This window comes from Melanotaenia boesemani, chromosome 13 (assembly GCF_017639745.1).
Source record: "Melanotaenia boesemani isolate fMelBoe1 chromosome 13, fMelBoe1.pri, whole genome shotgun sequence".
Taxonomy (NCBI): domain Eukaryota; kingdom Metazoa; phylum Chordata; class Actinopteri; order Atheriniformes; family Melanotaeniidae; genus Melanotaenia; species Melanotaenia boesemani.
The window spans coordinates 11,373,290-11,385,854 of NC_055694.1; the positions used below are offsets into that span (position 1 = coordinate 11,373,290).

Sequence of the window (12,565 nt, forward strand, 5' to 3'; positions counted from 1 at the left end):
TTAATGCAAATGTACCACTGCTGCCTGCTTATTAAATCTATCCTAATAACTCAGTGGGAGGGTTATTAGGAAGTGGGAAGTTGGACTAGGCATTTAGCAAATTTGGAAACTTAAGCTACACATAAGTGCACCTAAACTTTTTGTGTGTATTCATACAGTGTAAACAATAGCTGCACGACGCTGTAAAGTGAGTTGGGTCCTGTGTTTTCATGTTCCACCCTTTCAGACACATTTTAAGAGGCTTTTTTGTTCAAGCACTGTGCCCAATCTTGGTCTGCCCAATTGTGATTTATCTACATGGTGGCCTTCCTACAGCCCAAGATAATAAAATGGCGACATGTTCTCACGTATGCACAAACATACACACACAGACCCTGTAGGAAAAACAAACTGTGCTGAGTGAGACTTCCTGTCACGCAGACAGTGAAAGCCCTTATTTCTTGGATTTGTTGGGTCTCTCTCTTCAGTGGAGACATCCTGGCATCCTTAGGGAACTGGCAAACTGACCGACATCTGGTGACAAGCATGGGTTGTGTCACTTCTCTATTTGCTGGACACACAAACATGCTGTTGCATACACACACACACACGCACAAACACACGCACACACACACACACACACACACACACACACACACAAGACAAAACCATCACCACCCACTGAGATAGGCTGGTTAATGTTAAACTAGAGCAGACAGAAGCTTAGTAAACCTGTGATGAAAGGCATTATCTCAGCCTCCAAATATCACTGTCGGTTTTTTTAACACCACCCACCAATCTTTATACATACACACAAACTGGCGATAGTAAGCAGCTGTGTTTTGTCTTCACCCCCCTCACTCCAGTGACTAAAACACATTTGCAGAGTGACACTGTGAGGAGCAAGTAAACAGCAGCCCACACACCTGGACAGGGGAGAAGAATAGTAGCAGATAGGAGTAGTATTGAGGTGAGCTGTGGCACAAAGCACCACCCGGTCAGCCAACAAAACACCTGCTGTACTGGCAGGTCACTCTGACCCCATTCTCTGTCTGTCTTCATGCAGATGAAAGGCCCTATTCAGCCAAGGAGTGCTCAGCTGCTGTGTGCTCCTTTTTTATGAGAGCGTGTGCATATGTGTATGTGTGTGTGTGTGTGTGCGTGTGTCTACCTGGGTATAAAATAAAAAGAATAAAGGTGGGTCAAGGTGGGGCAGCAGAAAAAGAGCAAGAAAGAAATAAAGTGTTTGCATGCACAATGAATCAAAGATCTTTTATATTTGAGATTAAACAAAGAAAACAGTCGAGAGAGAACGGGACAGTCAGGCAGTGAACTGAAAGATGGAGGAAGTAAAACTGGACGGGAGCGAGTGAGATAAAGGCGGACACTGCCAGAGCCAGAAAATGGAAGTCAGCTGTAATGGGCAGGGAGAGAAACTTCATTAAAAAAAATGCATGTAATTACAAATTACTTGACTGAGGGCTCTCTCATAGACAGTAAAAGAGGTCTAACTTAATCTCAACCACTGCTTCTCTGTATTTAGTCTGAGCCAAACTCACAGTCAGAATCACATTACACACACTAACAGCACCATTAACCTCTGTAACAGCTCTATCCTTAGGGCACACACACACACACTTAAGTCACTATCGCACACACAGATACACAGACAAACAATGAAAGACACTTACAGGCTCTATGGTGTTGCCCAAGGTTGCTAAAAACACTATGCTTATTATATAAAAAGGTTGACACACATGTATACACATATAGCTTCAAATAGCAGGGAACGGATTCGTGTGTGTAAACACATGCAATAGTTATACCACTCACAGTGGCCTGCAGACAAAGTCAAACACCTAAAAACACAGTCAAACCTGCAATCAAACAAACACTCACACACACAAACATAGAGCTGCGTACACCATCCTAACCAATGTGGTGTTTCTGGTATACAGTAAACCATCCAACAACCAATTACCAGATGCTCAGCCGGGGCCAAAGAAATGCAATCCGAGGGAGGAAAACAAGGATTTCTTTTAGCCAGCCCTAAAACCCTGCAGCAGCATGGTTTTAATGTTGTAAAACGTACCAAGCTAATGCAAAACAATAAGGTCAAAGTGCTTTCAGAGTCAGCTTCTACAAACGACTGAGGAGCAGCTCGTTGCGCTTGCAGGCAGCTCAGTCAGGGGTGACCAGGAATGTGGCTGAGACAAGAATTAAGGAATGCTGTTAATTGGACAGGAAAACTTTTCACAAGCTGGACCGTCTGCAGATGTTTAAAAGCTGAGGTTGTGGATAAACACATGTTGGGGCTGAGTCAAACCTCATCAACAAGTCCTGTTGGTCTCTCAGACAATAACCAGGTCTGAGGAACATTAAAGCACATGATTAGAGCTATTTAAAGTTCAGGATGGGACCATGGGTGAATGATGCACAAGGAGTAGGGGGTGGGCTGGTTGGCTGAGTGGTGACGGTGCAGCGAACCTACAAGATGAAAGCAGGCATTCCTGCTTGTCCTAAAGCAGCTCTAAGTGTTTCATCACACATCTAGGTTTGGTTTATTGACAGACTCAGCCACATCAGAGCAGCCATGTGTAACTCTTAATGTTCTAGTTTTTCCAAGCTTCAGGGCTCGATTGCAGTAAAAATATTAACTCTATTCAATGCTGTACAGCAACAATGTTATGACCTGGGGCTGTAATAGCGTGGAAAGTTTTGTCCTAAATCATCGTATTAGTTCTGAGAGTTTGTGTGCATTTATCTACATTACGTGTCCATTTGTCTCACCTTACGTAGCCGTCCATTACTGGTTCCCAGAAAAACCACGGTGTGGTTGTGTACATTGTCCACCGAAACTGAACTGAGGCCTGAGTATTCAAAAAGAGGAAGGGCCTTCAGGGGCCTTCGTAGAGCCAGGGGGTGCTGCAGGTGGGCTGCACCACAGTCCAGCTGTTCGGGCTGGAACTGGAACACAGACAAAATGAGAAAGATCAATGCTCATCAGCTTTCACAAAGATTAGAAAACAAGAGAGGGCAAAGCACAAAAGAAGCACCATGTGATTCCAGTGCCATAGAATGTGATGGTAGCTATCGCTCTGGTGCTGCTCATTCTTCTAAATTACTTTTTAGACATGTCAGTGAATACTTGAAAAGGGCTTACAAGGGTCTTCAAGACTCATAAGACTTTGCTTTTGTCAAATCCTCAGTGAGCAATGATAAAACATTAGTGCCATGCTTGGATGAGCACTAGGATCTATTGGGAATTCTCTGAATATTTTAGAGCATACATAGGAAAAAAAAAAAGGAGGAAAAATTAAGCACAGTGGATATTTGTGGAGTCGTTTCCCACGGGCCCTTCTGCTCGCGGCTTTATCTGTCTTATCATAAATTGCGTCTGACTTTCCCTCAGTGCTGGCCTTCAGACTGTCAACTACAAAAAAAAAAAGAAAAAAAAAAAAAAAAAAGAATCATGTGTCCATGGCCACTAGATGCAAAACTAAAGTGACTAATGTTTTTCTGACAGCATACAGTAAAGCCCCTATGCCATCAATAGAAAGAAAAAAAATCACAACCAAATCCCTTTGAACTGAGAATTAGTCTTAAAGAAGCCTCTAGGCCAATTATTATCTGGTCATTGGGGCCACTCCTCCCAAAACTAGAAAACTGGTCATGGGAGGGGTGCCCCCAGGGCCACAGACATCAAGGCAGTACCAGTAAAGAGGGCAACTCTGACCTGACTCCCCAGCGATCGAGGGACAGCATCCTTTGACCTTAACTGTCTCAGTCAGAACCTCTGCAATGAAAAGCTAGAATTTCCCTGCATGCTTTCCATACATCCACAGAGCACAAATATAGTGTGCAATGCAAAAGTTTCCTTAGGGACAAATTTTTAATGCGGAATGTGAGTGGAAAACACGATAATATCCGACCGCGTGTTTGTAACAAAGCAGCTGCTTGTCCTCTATCTTTGTACCAGATTTGTGGTTGAGTCATAGTTAGCGGCACAAACTCGATTAAAAAAATCTTTAGAGGTTTACTGAAAAACATTGTAAACTTTTAACCCCTTCCCATCTTCATATTTGATAAAACAGGGAGAAGATGTAAGAGGAGTCTTAACATTCCCACAACCTTTCAAGTGCATGGGTCTGGAATATCTTTCCAGCTCTGACCTTTACTCCTTAACACCAAAGATTCCCTCTCTAAGTCATGAGCCTCAAGGCTAAAGGGGATAACTTTTTGTACAAATGGAAACTGAGAGAAATACAGGAGTTATTATTGCAGCCTGATGAACTGAATGGACCTTTTGGTCTCAAAAACAAATAAAAAAAAAATACTGGCAGTATGTTTGGCATTTTAATAAAGAAAAGCTCTAGTCATCATTTCCATAAATTCATTAATTTTTACAACTCAAAACACACATGGTGTAATAAAATGATGAAGTTGTTGGATACAGGGTTTTTCCTCTTAATTCTGATTCATAAAGATACAAAGTATAGTGGAACAATTCCATTTTTTAAATTTCTTGATAATTTTATAATGAATGTGAATTGATAAAATCTACTTTAAATTCAACTTGCACTCATAAAATCAAACCAAACTTACCATCAAGTTTCTCTTCTGAACGCAGGCTGCCCCGGAGCCCTGGATAACACTGTCCAACACCTGAACATCGCTGCTGGGAGAGTTGGAACAGTTCCTGCGGCCTTGTCGGATCTCCTCCTCAATCTCTCCAAACTTGAATGCGCACAGCGCAGACTTTCTGTCCGCCTTGGAGAACACTCCAAACAGGTAAGGCTCTGGACCTTTTCCGTTTCCTGCGTGGATCTCCACTGGGTACACGGACAGCAGCCGGTTGTAAATGTTCCCGTTAAATCCACATTGTAGAGGCATCTGGATGTAGGACTCGGTGAGCTTTCTGCTCTCCGGCCCGGTGGATTTTCGGGGGTTCTCGGTATCCAGACAAATCCTAGAGAGGATGCTGTTGGGCTGGCTCTCCTTGTGGCCCATTTTGGCGTCATTATTAAAGGCAATGTAGGAATAAGTCTTCTGGATAAAGGCGTCGACGAAATATAGTTTATTTTTGGTCTTAACCTCTTGCTTGATCTTAAACACGTTATCCTCTGAGGGATTAATGTCATAAGTGAAAAGTCTGGATAAATCCTTGATGTTCAAGGAGCGGATAGCAATCTCTGGTGTGTTTTCGAAGCGCAGATCTTCCTTGCTGTGGTTTTTAGGAAAAAATTGGGTTCCAGCCCCAGTGTACGTTGCCCCAACTAAAAGTCGGGTCTGCCCCCCGTTACTCTTGAAGATGAGCCCCACAGTGGATGCATTTGGGTGATTGGCAGCTATGTTGAGCATGCTGGGGAAAACAGTCTTTTCGCCCTGAGGTGGGAACTCCACCGCTATCTCAGAAATATTCCCCATTTTTCTCAGCTCGCAGAAGCCTTGATAAACTGATCCACAGACCACTACGACTTCTTGCTCCCGGTCCAGCTTTAGGAGCTTGTTGTAGTTGTCAGTGAGGGACTTGGGATGCTCACACGGAGCCTGGGGCAGCTGTGGCGCATGGCACAACAGGTTGTCCTCCACTGGCCCTGTCCTCTTCTCCACCTCCATGGTCAAGGTTCCGTTCAGCTGGTAAACTGTGTTAACAGTAGCCAGGTAAACCTTTCTGGACACCGGATCCACCACGAAGTTATTGGTCTGATTTGGAGACGCGAACGCTTGTTGGATGTGCAGCGCGCTGGCACACCAGTGCGTCTCCAGAGTCAGGACGCCGAGAAGCAGAACAGCTATCTCCATCGAAGGAGGCATTTTTCCTTCTGACCGGCTTCCGCGTGTTCTGTGCTGAGGGGTGCATTGATGGAAGACAAAATTGTGTGTTTGTTCCTACTGCGACAATCCGAGAGGAAAGGCTGTTTCCTGCTCAACGCCTAAACCCAGAATGACGCGATAAGCGAGTCGTGCTTCCTTTTTAGTCTCCTCCGCCTCTGTCCCCCTCTGCCCGCTGTGCTGCTCAGCAGCCTCTCTCATGAGACACGCTGAGCCATAAGGCTGAGATTTTATGATTTTTAAACAAAAATAAAAAAAATTAGAGACTCATAGTTGAAGTGGATTTTATGGTGCGCATTTTCTGGGCATTGTCAGAAAACTTATTTGTAGTCATGTTTTAATCCAAAATAGATGAATAAGGAAAGCAGTTATAATGAGTAATACATTTAAGGAAAACTATGCTTTAATGGGAGCAGGGGTGTCATCTCATTAGCCCTGATGAATGGCAGTGCCTCCCTGTTATGACATATCCCAAGAGAGCGCTCTCTGCTGTGATTGATTACTACTGCTATTTATTTATTAAATTTTAGTCACTAAATATCAAACCAGACACAATAGTGGCTAAATTCCTTGGTATGTTTTAATGTTGGCAATAATGTCAACCCATTAAACTATCTGACGTTCATTTCAAAATGAGCCACTCCCGAGTCTCCACCCCGTCGTTTTGGTTCCGCTCATCTAGAGGTTAATGGCGGGTCACCGTCCCACCTTCTGTGCTGTCCAGTCCTTTGGCCCTGAGATTAGTTCTGCAGATTCGGAGGGTTCCGTTTTGGGCACATACGGCACGGTAAGAACCGTGAAAGTGCTACCAGATGGACACGTAAGCGCACCTTTCCGGGCTTTGACATTCACCACAGCTTTCCTGCATGTCATAAATATTCAAGCTCAACACATGCGCCCCCACTCAAAAATGCACGAATATGGTTAGCATTTTTGGACTGTGGATGGAGTGTGCATATGCTCTCACATCTCTGAATAGAAATGAATGATTTCCTAGGAAGGAACGACGGGCAGTGTGTCAGACGCTGCATAAATCAGCTCGCAGGCGAGCTCGAGAAGTGTTATCTCTGAATACATGCAATAATTAAAGTTGATGCTAAATCGTGTGGAATCGCCTGTGCCTATTTACTGTGGACTCCTCAGGGGACCGACTCACTCTTTCCCCTCTCCGGTCACCACTTGCAGCTTTTAGCTGGGCAGATAAGTGCGCCACGCGTGTTTACCTTGGCGCACAGCCATGCGCATCAAATCTGGCAGGGTGGAAGAAGAGGAAAGTACTCTGATAAAGTGCAGCATAATAACTCTTCGCGCCTGCAGGGCGTGAGGAGTCATACACGAAGCCTTGCAGGGATGAGGCAGAGCGTGGGTCAGAGCCGTCAGCATCACATATCAATGTAGTAAAAGTGAGAATAGTAGAATAAAGTGGGAGCAGACTAGATTTTTCCTGTTTATAATAAAAACATTATTCCTGGTGGTCCACTCTAACTTTTAGCATCAAAGGGCCTTCCACCCAACCTGTTTCCTTCCTGATAAAGAGTAACACTTATTTGTGTTTCAACCCCTCCTCCCCAACAGCTTTTCACACACTGGGGAAATAACAGGTGAAAGATCTCCATCTAGCGGCCATATGACGAACCTGCAAGTGGTCTGAACAACCAGCAAGTGGACTACTAACAAACGAGTCAAAACATATGCTTTTGAAAAAGTCGATTTTAAAACAGACTGACAGTGACTTAGTTGGGAATGCACTTTATTTATTCCACATTAGAAAAAGGACATCACAAGGCACTGAAGTGGTTTAGCACACAACCCTACATTATAGGTGTTACTGAGAAGACATGAAAGGTCAAAGGTCAGCTCACTTTCAACTTGCCTGCTACACTCCTCATGGCAAAATGGAATTAAATAGTAAATCTTTTTTTTTTTTTTTTTTTTTTTTTGGTTTTATCTTTAGACAAGGATGACAGTGATCCTGACCTGAGTTATCTCACCCAAGGGCAACTGCCTAGAGTGACAACCTTTGAAGTCTCTATCAAAGCTTTCTCGAGCCTCAGCTTGACCTATGTGCTATCAAGCTCTGTGCCAAAGTGCAACTGTACAGTTCAAATGATCAAGCTATCAGTTAGGAAATCAGCCTCTCAGCATGAAAAGCAGGGTGGACTACTCGATGTGCAAGGTCTTTAAGTGCCCTTGACTGGATGAAAACCAGGGGAGTGTATGAGTAAGGATGAGTGCCGAGCCAACTGACTAGACTCAACAAAGCAAGATGCAGAAACACACGACTGAGATTATGAATAATTATCTTCCCTTGCAAGTTACATCTCTCAACAAGATACATCCTTGACGTCCTGGCCAGACATTCATTAACATATGTGAAAAGAAGTTAAACTTGCTGAGCAATGTCTTATTTTTGCCCTCTTCGATTTGCTCAGACATCCCTGCTTTAACTAAGGTTTGGCACTGAGTGATTACACCTTCAGATAGAAGAGAAAAACGGATCAACCATAGACATTATATGTGTTAGTAGAGAATCACATACAGGCTGTGTGCAATTGCATGGCAGTGGAGACGATGTGCACTATAGATTTGAAGCAGCATCATTCTTGATCCAGCTGAGCTAGAGCTGGATAAGCACCAGTGGTCTCCTTTCCCTGACCTGATCACATCTTATAGGGGGGGGGGCGTCATTTTCTTGGACAACAGTGCTTAGTCATTGCTTTTAAAAGCAACACTGATTTGTATATAATTTTCATTTTTCTAAATGAAAACATCCAGCACTGTTTGCATGTTTCAAATATGACAGATCCTCAACAAAAACCAGATGTTTGTGTTTAACCTGCTTTTTTTTTTTTTTTTAATTGGTGTACAGCATGTCAAAAAGTAGTTTCCTTTCCTAAGTTGTCATCTGTCATTCATATTATCCCCAGTCAACTTTGTTTTTGTTTTACTAATAAAGTAAATAATTCAAAGCAAGGGGTCTTTGCTATTAGAAAAGCTAAGGAAGCACAATGTCTGTAATCATCATGAAACACAAAACACATGGTCAGTTCTTCAAAAATGCTCTAAATGAACAAATTCATCACAGCAAGAAAGGAGCAACTCCTAAGAAGGTCTTCAGCCATTGGTTCAAATCTACCAATCACGGAATGGTAAGAATTCTCTTCCTAAAGGCAATCAACCACATTTGCATGTCTCTACAATAAGTTTGCACCTTTGGGGTGACTTGCCAGCCCAATTTCCTGACTAAACTCCCCTTCATGTCAAGTGAGAGGAGCATAATGCTACATGGTACTGAATAAAATAACATTTAAAATAAAATATTATTAGAAATGACATTATAATTAATTAAATTCTAAAAGATAAAAACAGTACAATGCCGCATCCAGTGAAGGACAAATCATCAGTTCATTCAAAAATGTAAACAGTCTTTTCCTTCCTAAATGTGAGTGTTCTTATGTTTATTCCATTTCCTCCTCTTTATGTTGATTCCAGGCTGTGTCTGAATGTGCTCAGTATGCATGGCCACACGGCCATCCTAATGTAATCACATTCTTCAAACCTCTTGTACGACTGCAACAGCAGTCTTTTCACCCTGCATCACCAAAGCAACACGTGCTGCTGTCAATCTGGTCATCCTGGGGGCTGCAGAGCGCGATGAGTGTATCCCGAGAGCGCGTCCCAGTTTCTCCACAGAAAGGCCAGCAGAAGGACGAGAAGAAGAGTGGAGAGGGAGCGCGAGCGCGTCTTCATCAGGGGAACCACACAGTTGGCCACAGTTGAGACAAAGACCAGAAGGACAGCCATAAGGGCCAGCAACACATTGATAAGTTTTCCCAGGAGGGTTCGGGCTGTGGCATTTTCCAGCCCCTCCAACTGGACGACCTGCTGTTGCTGCTGCTGGAGCTCCATCTTAGAGATCCTTGTCTGACAGGCCTCCAATGCCTCCTGTAGAGGACAGATAGAAAGTAAAAAGGTCAGCAAAGTCCCCATCTTTGTTCATACCAACCTCTCAGAATAACACTCATCATGCTCTTTTCATTTGTCACGTCACTGTAACTCACTGTGTGTATCTGGTATTGGTCTCTTTTAATATTTGTAGAGGGACTGAACAAAATATTAGAAACACCTCAGACCAAAAGCAAATGGTAGCCTAAATAACAAACATGTTTAAATGGATAATGTGTTTTGTGTTGATCAAAACTGAATATTTTCTTCTCAAATTTAAAGTCAAATGAAACTAAAATAAATTAAATGAGGGAAATTCTAATGTAGTTTTTTTTTCTCAAGATATTGTCTGTTACTTGAAAAGTTTATGAGCAACCATTAGGAGTTGCTAACACCCCCTGCTGTCAGTGGAAGGAAATGCAGTAAAGGCCAACTTCTCTTCATACAAAAAAACCCTTAAGACTTTGCCAAGGACAGGACAAGACAGGAGTAATGTGAGACACTTACAAGGAAATACGTATTTTTTGGACAAACAGAAAAGCTGATGGATCGACAGGATTCCTAGGACTGATCTTCCTGTTTACACAGTCAATATGCACAATGAGATAATGCCTTGGACTATTGCAGGGCGTGTGCCCACCAGTTTAACTTAAGCCTGGCACAATGACGTCTAGTCTGACCAGCCACTGATAAGGTCACTTTCATTACTATAATAAAGGGAAGCTGTAGCTGCGGAGGTTTAGTGTGGAAACTGGAAGAGGATGAAATGAAACCAATAGGACAAAATAGAATTATATAAAAAGGAAATTAAATGATTAAAAATCAGTGGTGTCATTTAACACTTTTTCCACCATATGCATATGCATTTTCCAAAGTCTTGACAGGTAACATAAAAAGGTACAGTAACTACTCATCATTTTATTTTCATGGAATAAAATCATCATTGTGAAAACTTTCAGTTAAAAATGGATTTTAGAAAAATGAAAACAGGATTAAAAAGATAAAAGTTAATTGTTATTTCAAGCATTTGTATTTGATATAACTATTAAATGCTGACTACAGTTTTATTATTTCTTTCCAGGTAATGCTTGTCAGTTAAATAATTGCTAGTTACCAGTCAGAGGTGAGGACCAAATACAAATAATTGCCTTTTATCCTTTAGTTATTTTTACATCTTGCAGAATAATGAAAGTGTTTTAGTAAAAGGTGGTTTTTTATTATACATTGGGTGTTGTGCTTGTGTACCCTGAAAGACAAACCTGAATGTCTCTTGCTCTCTCGTAAGACTGGTAAGCGATCTTCTCCTCCATGCTGGCCAGCTCCTGTTTGAGGTTGAGGATCTCATTCTGGTGAAGTTCTGTCAGGTCGTTCAGCTGTTCCTCCAGACGTTCACACCTGAAAACACAAGTAAAGAAAACACATGTGAGAGCCTGTCACATAATTAGCTTAGACATTGAAACACATGCTGGAATTAGCAGAAACAGGCCCAGAAGACGTCCGACCACATGGCACATGAGTGGACTGATGACTTGCTCTGACAAGATTAGGATGTGCTTAATCATCTGCTGTTCGGACTGGCCAATCACACAGAGTCAGACGTATGAGACTGACCAGTGGAGGGAGCTTAGGAGGAGGCCAGAGATCTGTTCTGCTGTTTATTTTGGTTGGCACAGTCAATTGGATGAAAGACACAGGTCAAGAATAGAAATATGAGAGAGCACCTGTACGTGGTTGTCTGTTCTGTGCTGACAAAAATGAACAGGTGGGAAAAATCAACAGCATGCAATGATAGAAACTCTGAATATCCCTTTTTTTCAGGGCCTTAGAGAACACATAATAAAAAAAAAACAAGAGAACCAGGAATTTTTAAAAGTTAAACTAGTTAACCTCCCGCAATGTAATTTGAATTGTTGTGTAGAAAAATACTTGCTAATAGTTTTTGTTACTGATAAATGTTACAGAGATGTAGATGTGCCATATGTAAAAACTATTTATTAAAAATGCTATTGGATACGAGTTCTTGGTATATCAAAAACAACAGCTCTCTTCTTTTTTTAAGGTTTCAACCATGACATGTCAATATATTTTAACTTTAGGTGTATCTTGGTTTGGAGAACTTTTTAAAAATATATAAATAAATATTATTTGCAATCCTTATTAATTTTTGGTTACAGCAAGAATGATTAAGTTACTGAGAAGCTACTTAGCAACATGAGTGCTTTTTGTATGATCGTTCCCCTGTGGGAACGCTAAAAAGAGTCTGTTTGCCATTCTTTCTATTGCCAATTATTTTGGTCTTCAAGGACAAACACACACAGCTCTGGACCCAGGACATTTTAGGAAGAAAAATGTCCAGTGTTTCTCCATCTCTCCTAATCTTTGTGCCCTCATGTCGGAACATTCTGGAAGGCTGTGAGTGTGTGTTTTAAGGCCCGAGTCTGAATGCTGGGCTGAGACGAGAACTGATATAATACTGAGGATTTCAATACCATAAGAACACCTGTGAAAGATACGAGTGGGAATGACCCTTTTGAGGAAGTCAAAGGCTGAGCTTTCTCACAACATTATTTTTGATGCAGCATTTAGTAGCAAAAAAGACATAAAATCTACTAAATATATGGGACAATGCCAACGTATTTTGGGAATGAGTGTAAAAGACATACTTCATGTAAGCTGTACATGGTAATGTAGGTGCAGTGCAGGTCTGCATATCTCGTTTTAATCCACTGTGGGATGAGGGTGAGAACAGGGCTGATCTGTCACCAGGTAGCACCACAACATGACTAAGCTCTGTGTTCAGACTGAT

The 12,565-nt window shown here is 42.1% G+C and overlaps 2 protein-coding genes across 8 annotated transcripts in view; both read right to left on the minus strand.

The window, feature by feature from the left end:
- Window positions 1-5,955, minus strand: part of plxnd1 (plexin D1) — a 67,233-nt gene extending 61,278 nt beyond the window's left edge. The window contains exons 1-2 of the mRNA XM_042003700.1: window positions 4,585-5,955; window positions 2,770-2,946 (exon numbers count right to left, since the gene is read on the minus strand). Of these exons, the coding sequence (XP_041859634.1) occupies window positions 2,770-2,946; window positions 4,585-5,796 (1,389 nt within the window). The 5' untranslated portion in view covers window positions 5,797-5,955. The remainder of the gene's footprint in view (window positions 1-2,769; window positions 2,947-4,584) is intronic.
- Window positions 5,956-7,683: 1,728 nt separating this feature from the next.
- The window catches only part of tmcc1a (transmembrane and coiled-coil domain family 1a), a 40,241-nt gene continuing 35,359 nt past the window's right edge, over window positions 7,684-12,565 (minus strand). For all 7 annotated transcript variants that reach the window (XM_042003306.1, XM_042003304.1, XM_042003303.1 and 4 more), the window contains 2 exons: window positions 11,019-11,154; window positions 7,684-9,759 (listed from right to left, as the gene is read on the minus strand). In XM_042003306.1, coding sequence (XP_041859240.1) covers window positions 9,445-9,759; window positions 11,019-11,154 — 451 coding nt within the window. In that variant the 3' untranslated portion in view covers window positions 7,684-9,444. The remainder of the gene's footprint in view (window positions 9,760-11,018; window positions 11,155-12,565) is intronic.